This window comes from Mandrillus leucophaeus, unplaced genomic scaffold, assembly GCF_000951045.1.
Source record: "Mandrillus leucophaeus isolate KB7577 unplaced genomic scaffold, Mleu.le_1.0 Scaffold641, whole genome shotgun sequence".
Classification (NCBI taxonomy): Eukaryota; Metazoa; Chordata; class Mammalia; order Primates; family Cercopithecidae; genus Mandrillus; species Mandrillus leucophaeus.
In genome coordinates, this window is record NW_012106931.1 from 252,899 (window position 1) to 267,016 (window position 14,118).

At 53.9% G+C, this 14,118-nt stretch overlaps 1 protein-coding gene across 5 annotated transcripts in view; it reads right to left on the reverse strand.

Moving 5' to 3' along the window:
- ACTN1 (actinin, alpha 1) overlaps nt 1-14,118 on the reverse strand; it is a 114,954-nt gene that overhangs the window by 2,258 nt on the left and 98,578 nt on the right. For 3 of the 5 annotated variants that reach the window (XM_012000879.1, XM_012000876.1, XM_012000880.1), the window contains exons 12-20: nt 9,348-9,498; nt 8,687-8,795; nt 8,082-8,222; nt 6,459-6,641; nt 6,044-6,178; nt 4,402-4,581; nt 3,572-3,718; nt 2,064-2,129; nt 677-835 (exon numbers count right to left, since the gene is read on the reverse strand). In XM_012000879.1, coding sequence (XP_011856269.1) covers nt 677-835; nt 2,064-2,129; nt 3,572-3,718; nt 4,402-4,581; nt 6,044-6,178; nt 6,459-6,641; nt 8,082-8,222; nt 8,687-8,795; nt 9,348-9,498 — 1,271 coding nt within the window. Of the gene's footprint in view, nt 1-676; nt 836-2,063; nt 2,130-2,597; nt 2,679-3,571; nt 3,719-4,401; nt 4,582-6,043; nt 6,179-6,458; nt 6,642-8,081; nt 8,223-8,686; nt 8,796-9,347; nt 9,499-14,118 lie in introns of all 5 variants that reach the window. The other 2 variants (XM_012000877.1, XM_012000878.1) reach the window with 2 other exon arrangements.

Sequence of the window (14,118 nt, forward strand, 5' to 3'; positions counted from 1 at the left end):
CTTCTGGCTGCTCTGTGAGTCTTTTCTATAATATTTGAGGGATCTGTGGCTTCTATAGATCCCCTCAGGTCCCTGGGCTGGAGATGGCTGTGGTTCTGGGTGACATCCAGGTCTACCAATGACCATCTCAGAACAGTGGAGACTTGGACTGAGCCTCTGGCATCCATGGAGACAATCCCCTGCATCCCTCCACTGCCAGGTGGACTGTTGCAGGGTACTTGGGAGACTGGGAAACCCAGAGTGGATCACTGCTCAAGGTAGAAAACACGAGAGACGTGCTTCCTTCTTGTGTCCCACAGTCCCTCTTCCTGCTCCCACTATAGTCCGTGCCAATGCACAGGATGATACCAAGGGTGAAGTCCCAGGGGTTGTCAGATGGACTCCAAGAGTCCAGTCACACATCCACACCACTCTACTCCCCTCTGCCACCCGTCATTTCATCCCAGCTATGGAGTCCCTCACTGGCAAGCAGTGATCCTGGGAGGGTCACTTATACTAATCCTGTGTCCTGACACCTTAGCTGAGCCCAAGGCATTACAGAAATGGGTAGAAGTGGCAAACAAGGAGCGGCCAAAGGACCCTGGAAGAAGGGGCGGTTCCAGCTCTCACCCCTCTAGATCACAGTCCAGCCAGTGCCTGCCACCCCAGCACAATGCCCATGCCATAGAACACCCACCTTGTCCCCAGCCAGGATCTTGAAGGAAGCCATGACTTGGTCTGCTGTATCTGTATCGGCTGTCTCGCGGGACATGAAGTCAATGAAGGCCTGGAATGTCACTACCCCCAGGCGGTTGGGGTCCACAATGCTCATGATGCGGGCAAATTCTGCTTCTCCCTGGAGGAAACAGCCAACCCCAGGCCTGTCAGCCCATGGCCTGCTGAGAATATCTCATAGGGACTGAAGACCCTGGGGGCTCAGATCAGCCTGTGGCTGGAAGAGGAGGGCACACCCCCCTGACCTAACCTGGGTTGTCCTAAGGGTATGATGGGGACACAACACCCAAGAGGAGAGACCCAGCTCAGGGTTTCCCATGCCCTGCAGATGCCTGGGTTCCTCTTACAGCAAATAATCATATTGATAATAACTACAGTGATCACAACGATTAACAATGGCTGACACCTATGCAGCATATCTTATATGCCAAGTATTAACCTAAAAGCTTTATTTCAATTCATTTAATCCTCACTACAACCATAAAGGTAGGTATTTTATTATCTTCATTGTACAGATGAGAAATCTGAAGCCCAGACAGGCTAAGTGACTTGCCCAGAGTCACACAGCCAGGAAGCAGCAGAACTGGGATTTGAACTCAGGCAGTCTGGTTCTAGAATCTGTTCTCTCCCCACCACACTGTATTTTCTATGTGCCAGATACATGCACAGACTTAAATTCCTTCATTTAACCCTTGCAACAGTCCTGTAGGGTTCCCCCACTTCACCTGAGGCTACACGCTAATGATGGCAGGGCTGGGATTTACTCCCAGGTTCACTGCTCCTAGCCCCATGCCCATGCCCTGCACTGGGCAGCTTGTGAGCTCTTCACTTGGCACCATGGCCCAGGAGTCACCTGACTGCCCTGCTCAGAATGTCTGTGTGAGGGAGGACAGAGTAGGAAGGTTGGGGAGTGGGGAACGGCCTGGGACAATCCAGAGGGGCAGCAGGCCCGACCGGAGCCACCGCCAGGACAGAGGTGGAAGGTCTCAATTTCCATGCTCCATGTGAGGTGACGCAGGCCAACCCCCAACCTGGGATGTCCCACACCACCAGTCCTTCCTGCCAGTCTCAGGGTCAGCCCAGCTGTCCACAGTGGGAGTGAGGAAGTACCAGAAGATGAAGTAGCACAGAGACTGAGACGAGGAGGCCAGGGCTCCTGGATACACACAGGCCGGTGGCCGGGCCGGCTTTCAGGGAGCCATCTTCCCCAAGGACATGGGCCTTGTGGCTCCTCCAGGGAGGGCAATCCCTAGCCTGAGGGCCTCCAGCCTGCCACTCCTGGGACTTGGCCGCTCCCGCCAGCTGGCTGCCTCCTCACCAGGGCAGACAGAGGGTGGGGTTTACGTTACCATGTTGTAACCCATGGAGATCAGGCAGGCGCGGAAATCATCCGTGTCCATCATGCCTGTCTTCTTCTGTGGGGGGCAGTGGTACCAAGACACAAGGAGGGTCGGGAAGGCAGGAAGAGGAAGGGCCGGCCCAGGGCCAGGAAGACAGAAACAGATGGCCAGAGCGGGGATGAGGTTTATGGTTTGGAGGATCAGGATGGGGAAAGGAACATAGGAGGAGAAGATGCGAACACACATGGGTGGCAATGTCCAAAGACAGGAGGAAGACAGAGCAGGGAGATGCAAAAATCCACCCATGGGATGAAGAGCGGTGAGGATGGAAGACAGTGGGCACCCAGCAGGTTGCCACGAAAGACAGCAGAGGGCAGAGGGTGGACCAGTGACAGGGCAGACAGAGACAGCAGGAGAGGACGAGCCCCATGGCCCATAGGAGGGGGACAGGAGATCCAGACAGAGAGAAGAGAAAAAGGAAAAACGCATTATTTCTCGCCCCAGACGCCACCCCTGAGCGTGCTCCATGCAGGAGGCGAGTACCTGGGGGTCGTTGCCAATATCATAACCCAAGCTGATGAGGCAGGCTTTGAACTCCTCGGGACCCAGTGTGCCGGAGTGATCCTGGGGCCGCGGTGCGCCAGGCAGCGAGCCATGCGGTGTCAGGGAGGTGGAGCCGTGAGGGGGGCATGCCCCAGGGGAGGGTGGCGTGTGTGGGGAGACACAGGGACAGGCATGCGGAGGGAGGGTGGGGGCGGGGGAGGAGGGGAAATAAAAGTGCACACGGTTAGACACACCAACGAGGCTCCAGGGGGTGCCCTCCCCCCAGCACACACAGCCCTGCTCCAGGAAGCAGGACCAGAGTGGGGTGTGATGAGCCACAAGGGTGAGAAGCTCCCCCAGAAGTGACCCAGCCCCCCAGTTTCCCCAGGGACTTCCCCCCAGGTGCCTAGAGAGCCATGAAGCAGGCAGGGGTGGTGGGCAGCACCCAAGAACATGCTCCCACGCCTTGGGACCGCCCGCAAGCCCCAGGGCACTGGGAAGGGGCAGCCCACTAAAACCCGGCCTGACCCAGAGCTGGGATGGGAACCCAGGACCAAGGCCTCTGACATCCCCAGCAGAGTCCCAGAGGCCGCTGGAGGTCGGGGTAGGGGTGGGAGCCAGCAAGGGCAGGAGGAGTCTCTCTTCTGCTCCTTTGTCTCCACAGCCAGGGAGCAGCAAGCCTTCACTGTGGGTGACTCTTCATGGTAGGAGAGCAAGGGTCAGGGGTCAAAGGTCCTCTTTCTACCCACAGTATGAACACACTCTCCCAGAAAGCAGGGAAGCTTATGAGGCACCAACACAGGTTTTCCAAGGTTGGTTTTGTGGGGTGCATCGAGTCAGGGCAGGCTGATGGCAGTTTCCCCTTTCTCTCCCTCTTCCCTTGCATGGCAGCCCACATCCCGGGGAAGTGCCCTCCAGGGCCCTGGGGCAGGGGTTGGGGGCTGCACTACGAAAACACAGGGTGGGGCTCTCACCCGGTCAAAGTGGTTGAAGGAGGCCCGGAACTCATTCATCTGCTCCTGGCTAATGCCCTTGGCATCCCGGGTCAGGATCTGGTTCTCCACCTCGTTGATGGTCCTGGCGATGGTGGTGAGCAGCTGCTCCCAGCCCACACGGATGTGCTGCAGGAAGGCAAGAGGCCTGTCAGCAAAGGGGTCCCAGGCCTGGGATCCTGGCGGCCCCTATCCACCCTACTCCCCAACTATCAAAATGGCTAAAGCCATCAAACTTGGCCTTCCGTGTGGCTGAGTGTCACCAGAGGGAGGGGAACCAGGACAAGGACAACCTACTAGGGCAGGGACCCTAGATGATCAAGGGGGCAGGGTGGCAGCCTCTGCCTGGGAGAGCAAAGAGACTGGGACTTGCCAATGGGGGTCAGGTCAGGAAGGAGGGCAGATTTGGGGGTAGGAAAGATTGAGACAAAAAAATGTGTGATTCCCTGAACCTCCAACCCCATAACCCCAGCCCACACACACTTTCACAGTTAAAACAACTAGCCATCTTACAAGCAGGTGCCTGAGCCAGTGTTTGGAGCCCGCCAGCACCCGGAACCACCAGAAGTGCTTATTCTGAACTCCACCCCCGAACTAGTGAAGCAAATTCTAGAGACGGGGCCTAGAAATATGTATTCTCAACACGTTCCTCGGGAAAGCAGAAGGTACTAAAAGTTGAAGATGTGAGGCTTCAGAGGTGAAGTGAATTTATCCTCCAACTATGACCTGTTTCCTTGGAGACTTCCCCACCCAGGCGGAAGGACAGAAGGGGACATGTGCTCCCCGAGAGGAACAAGGCCAGCCCCACCCACCTCCATGGTGTAGTTGGTGTGCTTGTTGTCGAAGATGAGCGCCTCCTGGATGAGCTGGTGGTCGCCCTCCAGCTGATCAATCTTTGGCTTGTAGTTGACAATGCTCTTCTCATACTGCCGCAGGTGGCTGAGCTGGTCCTCCAGGGTCCCGTGCATCTCAATGGAGATCCTCCCAATCTCCTGCTCACCGGCAAAGAGGCACCTTGTCAGACCACCTCACTCTGCTCCCATAGGGTGGGGACTGGGGCCTCCAAAATCATTTGTTAAGCCTTCAAATGATTCTCAGTTCCTATCCCAGCCCTAAGGAGGCCATCACTGGTAATTAGTAAGACACTTTTAGCATGGGTGCTCCTAGGTATGGAAACAGCACCACAGAGGTATATAACAAGCACTGTTATCACTGGATGAAATACCTACCAGCTCTCAGGTACCTGTCAGCCTCAGGAAGGGAATGCAGGGTCAGTTCTAACCTAAACATTCACTCCTCTGCTTGCCATTCAAATGCCCCTTTCCCAAGTCTTGTCCATCTCAGGGACCCACTGAGCCAGGATCCTTGTAGCCTCGGCAGACCTCACTCACCTCCCTCAGTGCCCATGCTCTTGCTCCTGCTGTTCCGCCTCCTGGGATGCCTGCCCTGGCTCACCTGAATCCCATCCATCCCTGCAGGCCAGGCCTAATGCCCATTTCTCTCTGTTATTCATCCATGTAAACAACCCTTGTTTGTGAAAGCACTTTCTGTCCACTCAATTCAATCCAGTAGCTATTTCCTGCCTGTCTACTAAGGACAATGTGCTGGCAGGGGGGCGGGGGGCGACACACACAAGTGTGAACTCAACATGGTCTCTGCCCTTAAGGAACTCAGAGGCCACGCTCTAGCCAAGCAGGGCCCCTTTCCTGATCTGCTAAAGCACCCCACTATCTACCCCACACAATTCAGCAAAACATTCTGTGCTCCACTGGGTTCAGTTCTCTTTCTGGGATGATCAATCATCTTCTTTGGCCAGGCTCATTGCTCAGGAGGAGGAGGAGAGGAAGGGGAGGCCTGGTCAACAAGAGACACCAAAGGAATTAAGCTGGATCAGGTGCTCAGGAGCTGACTCTCCTATGGGACTTTCACAGGCAGCTTCTTCTTTTTTTTTTTGGCGATAGAGTCTCGCTCTGTTGCCCAGGCTGCAGTGCAATGGCACAATCTTGGCTCACTGCAACCTCTGCCTACCAGGTTCAAGTGATTTTCCTGCCTCAGGCTCCCAAGTAGCTGGGATTACAGGCACACATCACCACACCTGGCTGATTTTTGTATTTTTAGTAGAGACGGTGTTTCACCATGTTGGCCAGGCTGCTCTCGAACTCCTGACCTCAGGTGATCCACCTGCCTTGGCCTCCCAAAGTGCTGGGATTACAGGCGTGAGCCCATAGGCAGCTTCTTAGTGGTGTCCTCATATGTCTTTGCTCCCAAATCAGATAGTGCCAGCAGGGCTTCCTCACATAGATCCCCACAGCCTTCTACAGGAGAGCAGACCCACGATGCGCTCAGGGCCTCAGTCCTCCATGGGTCCCACCGAGGGAGACAGGCAGCCTGGCTGGCTGGGATAGTGTGGGGAGGGGTGGGAGCCCCAGCACTGCTTCCCAGCACGGGACCCACCTCCATCTTGGTCTGGATCCAGGGCCCGATGACATTGGCCTGTGCCCCAAACTGCTTGCGTAGCCTCTCATTGTGCTGCTGTCGGGCGTGCTCCTCCGTCAGAGCTTGGTCCCTCCGAGGCACCAGCTGCCGCACCTGGGGCAGGAATAACAAGGCGACTTTGGGGACAGGTCAGCCATCTGCCCATGTGCCAGATGAGGAAATGGAGGACCCAGGAGGGGAAGGGCCGGTCAGTAACAGAACAGGAGTGAAGGCGTCAACCTGTTCTGGAAATCCAGTCATTTGACATTTGGACAAACAATGAGTGTTTACTATATGACAATTTTAAATGAAATTGATAAAAATCAATTAAAATGGACAAAAATCCCTGCCTTTATGAAACTTACAATGGCTCGGCCCATGCCCTTCAACTCACGTGGTCCCATTTGCCATTGATCTCCTGAGGCGTGATGGTTGTGTAGGGGTTGGTGCCCGCCATATTGACGTGGTAGGTCTGGACAATCTTGGACACCTCGTTGTGGATGCCCAGGATAGCCAGACGCTCCTTATCAGCATCAGGGAGGGTGGCCTTGAACTGCTCATGGGCTGTGGTCAGTCCCTGGACAGAGATGGGAATATATGGGTAAGAGGAACAAAGGGAGCGCTAGAAGTGAGTGGAAGGGCCATGGAAGTTGAGTTCCACACCAGCTGGGAGACCAGGAGGCATCAGTTCAAAGATTCTTGTGGCTGAGAACTGGGATGGTAGGTATGGCCACAGGAAGGAGAAGCCACAGTCATCAAAAGCAACAGTTTCATCCTTGGGGCTGGTGAAATTAACAGCAACCCCTCTGGCGTGTTCACCACCTGACAGGTCAAGGAGAAGGGCTGCTCCAGAGGCTCACTCCCCAGGTGACCTCCCACAACGTGGACTTCCTTAGCTCCTGGCAAAACCTTTTAAATCCAGTACTCTGCAGCTGCGTGAAAGATTGAGGAAGCTGCTAATTGATGTGAAATGAGCTCCAAATAAATGGTACATTAAAAATCAAGGTTCATGGCTGAGCACAGTGACTCATGCCTGTAATCCCAGCACTTTGGAAGGCTGAAATGCGAGGATCTCTTGAAGCCAGGAGTTCGAGACCAGCCTGGGCAACAAAGAAAAACCCCATTTCCACAAAAATAAAAATTAAAAAATTAGCCAGGCATAGTGATGTGAGCCTGTAGTCCCAGCTAGTAGGGAGGCTGCAGCAGGAGGATCCCTTAAGCCCAGGAGTTGGAGGCTGTAGTGAGCTATGATCCCACCACTGCATTCCAGCCTGGGTGACAGAGTGAGACCTTGTCTCTAAAAAAATAAAATAAATAAGGCCGGGTGCAGTGGCTCAAGCCTGTAATCCCAGCACTTTGGGAGGCTGAGACGGGCAGATCATGAGGTCAGGAGATCGAGACCATCCTGGCTAACCCGGTGAAACCCCGTCTCTACTAAAAAATACAAAAAACTAGCCGGGCAAGGTGGCGGGCGCCTATAGTCCCACCTACTCGGGAGGCTGAAGCAGGAGAATGGCGTAAACCCGGGAGGCGGAGCTTGCAGTGAGCTGAGATCCGGCCACTGCACTCCAGCCTGGGTGACAGAGCGAGACTCTGTCTCAAAAAAAAAATAAATAAATAAAAATAAAATAAAATAAAATAAATAAAAATCAAGGTTTAGAATATGGTATATAATAAAAGCTGCTTTTTGTTTTATACAAAAAGGGTGCAAAGCATGGAAACAAACACACTTGCTTGTGTGCAGAGACTGTAGTCAAATTCTTACCTTTGGGGAGAGAACTAGGGACTGGAGGATAAGGAGTCAGAGGGAGACCCTATCATACACCCTTTTGAATATTTTTTTTATTTTAGACCATGCACATATATTATCTTGTCAAAATAAGTCAAATGCAAAGGTTTTGCGTCTATAAAATCCTTGGGATGCTCTTCCTCAGGGACAGTCCTACAAAAGTGACCCACAGAGCATGGGCCAGGGGCCCCAAGGGATCCAGCCTCTGGGGAGTGGGGTGGGGCTCACCTGGATCTCCTCAATGGTGTGCACAATGAAGGTGTCCTGCAGGTCCTCCATGGCCCCCTCCATCCAGTTGTTGAAGGGTGCGGCCCTCTTGGCATACTCCAAGTACAGCTGGTCAATGGTCTCCAGCAGTTTCTCGGTCCTCTGGGAGTACCAAATAGGGTGGGGGTTAGTACAGTGATGTCCAGAATCATCCCCCACTCCTATCGAGATCCTTCTGGTGAGCCCCAGGTCTAGAAGCACTGCCTGAATCAGGCAGAAAGAACAAGCTCTTCCTGCCAGGTGTCTGAACCATCTCACATCGCAGTCACCTGGCCTGGCTCCCGGAGTCTGGTGTGTAGAATAGGAGGGTTCTCAAATGGCTGGGGTTGGGCTGTAAAGCACACTAAACTGGGAGGATGAGACAAGTGAGGGCAAGAGAGGAGGCATCGCCATGAGGGCAAAGTCCAAATCCTGTGCCAAAGTAAATCTTCCACATTTAGGCCAGGGTTGGGGGAGGTCTGGGGAACCCATAGTCTTTTAGCTCAAAGCAAAGAGAGTCAAGAAGCAGGAAGGGGCACCTCAGGACTGCTGGATATGGGCCTAGTTCTCCCTCTGGGACCCCTCACCTCCAGAGCTTCCCTTCGCTTCTGAGTTAGGGCCCCCAGATTGTCCCACTGGTCACAGATCTTTTGGCAACGGGCGTTGACACTGGGTGAGTCATAATAGTCCAGCTCACTGGGGAGGGAAGAGACAAGGAAGTTGGGGGACCCAGGTTAATTTCATGGCCCATCTCCCTCTCCCTGAGGCTGCCAGTGGGGTGGCTGGTGGTGCTGGGAAGAGCCAGGGGCACTCCCTTCAAGAGACCTTCCAGGTACTCCTTCCACCCCCTCCCCTCTTTCAGGAGACTCGCAGAGAGAAGACCACAGAAGACCCCTTCCCCAATCATGGCTGGAGGTGACACCAGCCTTCACCCCAATGGCCAATGGCAGGGAGCCCTCAAGGCCCAACCAGAAAGCTCAGAACCAAGGCTTGGTCACCCTCTGCTCCTGTACTAGCTACAGGTGAGAACTGGTGGCCTTTAACAGGAAGGCAGTGGTCCCGGGCTTCTTCCCCACCAGGAGAGATATTTATTTTCTGCGTTGACTCCCTTCCCACCTGGGCACCCACCTGTGCCCACCCTCCCCACCTTCCATGGCCACACCCCCACCTCCCCCAGCAGCTGAGAAAGCCCAGCCTTGGCCCCTCACCACAGGGCACTACAGGGTAGGGGTATCTGGGGCTACCTACTTGAGTTCCTGTGCGATGGCGGCAATCTGCTCCACGCGGTCCTGGTGGGCAGCCAGGTCACTCTCGAAGGCCTCATGCTTCTTGAGCAGGGCCTTGATCTCCGAGAGGGTGGCCGTCTCATAGTCCTTCTGTCGCAGCATGGCCTCTTTGCCTGGATTGAGAGAGGGCCACACGGCTGAGCAAGAGTGAGAAGCATCTCCTTGGTCCCAACCGCCCACCCCTCAGGGCCCCAGGAGCTCCACTTCCGGGGGTGCTTCCCACAGAGGTGCCCATTGTGTAGGGATCTGCAGTGTACAAAAGCAGATGTGCAACTAGAACATCCAACCACGGGCACAACGGGGAAAAGCACTGCTCTCCTCAGAGCACTTCCAAGGCCATGAAAGTGTCTACGTAGGAAGGCTATGCAGAAGTCTGTGGGAACGCATAGGGCATGACACTATACACACAACAGGAAACACAACAGGAAACAGCCATCCACACCCTCTGGTATAACCAGGAAAAAAACAACCCAAGCACCTCAGGGGCACCCTGCCTTTAGAATGTCCCCAGTTACTGTCACTGGCTGCCGGCAGCCCTGCAGGGGCCCCTTCCCTGGGTCGGTGTGTCCAGTGCACTCTGTACAGAATTCGACAGTGGCTAGTGCCTTCTCTGACCCTCAGACACACTGTCCTCTCTTTACAGGGCATGAGCAGGTCTTGCATTTCTTAAATTTGTTTCCACAGGAGGAAAGTAGGAACAAGAAATGACCTCCCACAGTCATTGTTAGACGATGCTCACCAGCTGCCTTGTGAAGTTGACAGGTACCGGACGGGGGCTGGCCCGGCCTCCCTCACTCACACACCCAACCCTCTGCTGCTGGGATGCTCAGCCTGTCTCAAAAAATAAGGCTGGGCTGGGAGCCAAGGCTGTGTCCCCAGGCGGCATTTCTTTCCTGCCTCCTGCTCTTTCTTCTTTAAAACAGAATGGTAATACATCAAGTTTAGAAAAAATTATAGGTAAGCCTACTTATCCACTCCTATTCAGTCTTTCCTTATGTGGATATTCTGTGAACGCTTTGGGCATATATAAATTATGTTTCCTGCTTTTAAAATATTTAGCAGCACATTGGTCGGGCGTGGTGGCTCACGCCTGTAATCCCAGCACTTTGGGAGGCTGAGGCGGGCAGATCACGAGGTTATCAGGAGATCGAGACCATCCTGACCAACATGGTGAAACCCCATGTCTATTAAAAATATAAAAATTAGCTGGGCATGGTGGCACACGCCTGTAATCCCAGCTACCTGGGAGGCTGAGGCAGGAGAATCGCTTGAACCAGGGAGTTGGAGGTTGCAGTGAGCCAAGATCGTGCCACTGCACTCCAGCCTGGGTGACAGAGCGAGACTCTGTCTCAAAAAAAAAAAAAAAAATTAGCAGCACATTATTGGAATTTCTACCCTGGCTCCACAGTCTTCTCATGCAGATGTCTGCTGAAAGGCTGCACGTCCACTGCCCTAACCCTTCACTGTCCTACTGTGGGGTGCTGGGCCCCTCGGCTTGCCCTAGTGCGGATGTCTCCATGTTCAGGATGGATTCTTTAGACAGTCTCAAGAAATGGAATTCCCAGGTTAGAGTGTAGTAAACTTGGTAGACGTGAATACATGTAGCCAAACTGCTTTCCCCAGAGGCTGTGCCAGCATGCCAGCACTTCTCGTGCCCCTGCTGGTGGCTGGCAAGCCGACAAAGTCAATCTTTGCTCTGTACCTTGGCTGTGAGCTGGACCCGATAGAAGCAGGTGATGAATCAGTGCAATCCCCACTATCCCTCCTCCACTCTGCCCTGTCCACGCCTGGATAAATAACTCCACGCACACACAGTGGAAGTGGGGGCAGCAACCTCTTACCATTGTGTGCAAAGCCCAGCATTTTACTTACAAAGGGGAACTAGACCCAACCCCCCTTAGCCAGTCAAGCACACTCCATCCCTACACCAGGGGTCCCCACCCGCCGGGCCATAGACTGGTACCAGTTCATGGCCTGTTACGAACTGGGCCAAACAGCAGGAGGTGAGCCAGCAGGTGGGTGAGCATTACCACCTGAGCTCCGCCTCCTGTTGAGTCAGGGGCAGCATTAGATTCTCACAGGAGCTCAAACTCTATTGTGAACTGCGCATGCAAGAGATCTAGGTTGTGTGCTCCTTATGAGAATCTAATGCCTGATGATCTGAAGTAGAACAGCCATCCTGAAAGCATCTGCCTCCTCCCCACTCCGTGGAAAAACTGTCTTCCATGAAACTGGTCCCTGGTGCCAACAAGGCTGGGGACCGCTGCCCTACACCAAGCCAAGCCACTCCCAAATGGCCTTGGGGTATGGTTCTTCCTTCTCATCTCCAACCTAAGGTCTGAGGAGTACAAAACAGGGCTGAATGGGGGAGTCTTAGGGCACTGAGCTCCGCCGGCCAATGGGTCTGCCCCAGACTCCAGCTGAAATGGCCAGAGGGGCCCCAGCAGATGGGCAGCCTGTTCCCCACCTCCAGCTATGGTCCAGGTTCTGGGGAAACACTATCCTAGGTATGATCCTCTCTCTTCAGAGTTCACCTTAGCTGCCAATAAGCAGACACCAGACACGTCCCCAAGAGCCTCAAGGTTGGAGTAACGGACACACATGTGCTAAGGCAAAGGCCGGTTCATTGTAATTGGAGGCCAGGAAATACAGGAAAAAGAACTGAACAGATGAAAACCATAAACATGAAATGTACTATAATAGTGAAGCCTCACAACAACCCTATGAGGAGGCTGAATTAGGTTGAATGGGGTCCCCCATAAAACTCATGTCAACCCAGAACCTCAAGATTGAACCTTATTTGGAAATAGGGTCTTTGCAGACACAATTCCTTAAGATGACATTATACGGCTGGGTGCAGTGGCTGACGTCTGTAATCCCAACACTTCAGGAGGCAGAAGCAGGTGGATCACCTGAGATCAGGAGTTCAAAACCAGCCTGACCAACATGGTGAAACTAAAAACACAAAAATTAGCTGGGCATGGTGGCAGGCCCTGTAGTCCCAGCTACTAGGGAGGCTGGGGCAGGAGAATTGCCTGAACCTGGGAAGCAGAGGTTGCGGTGAGCCGAGATTCCGCCATTGCACTCGATCCTGGGCAACAAGAGCAAAATTCCGTGTCAAAAAACCCCCCCAAAAAACAAAAAACCAAAGTGAACACTCAGGTGGTAGAGCATTTGACTGCAAGGTGAACATTCACACAGCACTACACTATGCAGGAACTGCCCTCAGAACTTCGTTATGTATTAACTGATTAAATTCTTATAAGCCTGTGAGGTTGGTACTATTATTATCCCCACTTTACAGATGAGGAAGCTGAGGCAACCAGAAGGCTAATGAACTTGCCTAATGCCATGGAACTAGTAAGAGACCAAATGAAACAAACGAAAAGCAAAGAATAGCGTAGTGGCTGCCGGCTGGGCTGGAGAGTAGGAAAGTGAAGCCCTGGGGAGGCAGGAGGCTGGGTTGGCCTCACCGTCAGTCCAGGCCTCGTGGATGGAGGCCTTCTGCCGGAACTTCTCTGCCAGGTGGTCCAGTCGCTCCAGCCTCCGGATCTCGTTCAGCAACCACTCCTCATAGCCCTTCTCCACCTGCTCCAGGCAGCCCCAGGCATTGTTGATGTCCTGTGGGGATGGGAGGTACAGGGTCAGGATCTGCCTCGGGCCTAGGCTTCAGGTCCCCTGGCCCCCTGGACCCCTGAAGGTGCCCCATGCCTTCCAGGAAGAGCCTCTTCCCTATCTCTGCCCCATATCCACCCCAGCCAGGCTGCCCCACCCTACCTCCCATCTCCCACTGGTATTTTCTGGGCTCCCAGGAGCCAGACCTCCTGGGCAAGGCGTGGGACCTGCGTCTACATTGGTCACCCAGCTATGGGACTTTGAGAATAGAGCCCTGTGGGGAAACGGCCCCAGGCTCTCCCTGACTAGGATTGGTTTCCCACAGGACTCTATCCAATCACAGGGGCCACACATGTGCTAAGGCAAAGGGCCCCCCCAGGTAAACAGACCAACAATGAATGAGGCAAGCAGGCACTGGAGCTGCCCAGCCTCCCCACGGTCCTGGATCCATTCATGGACTCAGGCCTCTGGGCAGTAGCCTGGGGCCTACAGAGACCCTGGCCTGGGTGAGCCGGCCAGAATTCTGGGAGGACAGATGCCAAGTGCCAACCCACACCCCCCTTCAGACAGGGCCATGCCTCCAGTTTGTGCAAGGGTACCCAGCTGGGCAGTCGCTGGGGTTGCACCCTGCAAGCCACCCTCCCCATCACATGTCCCCAGGCCAAGCTACATCTGTCCCCCAGAAAGGGTACTTTGTCTAATTCTCATAGAGCACCCTTAGGCTAGCAGTGGCTCTGGCCACCTAAAAGCCACTGATTCAGCCTTGGAGCCCCGAAATGACGGCAACTTTCCAAACTGCAGACACACTTGCAATGTATTCTCCCTCCACCACCCCCTGGGTTGCTCTGCCCACAATGCTGTTTGCCTTTCACCCTCCCCTTCTAGACCTGTCGTGTGCCCGGGACGCTCCTATTACTTTTCACTTAAGGACAAAAAGCTCCGTCATGGCAAATTTCTTATTTTCTTCTGGGTGTTTCTCTGGCTTATACAATTTTTCCCTAAGTTGTGGGGACAATGTCAAGGGGGATGAATAACAAAAATAACCTAAAAGAAGAGTATTTTATGACATGGAAAGCTGGTCAGAATACAATGTAAGATTGGAGTTTTTTTTTTTTTTT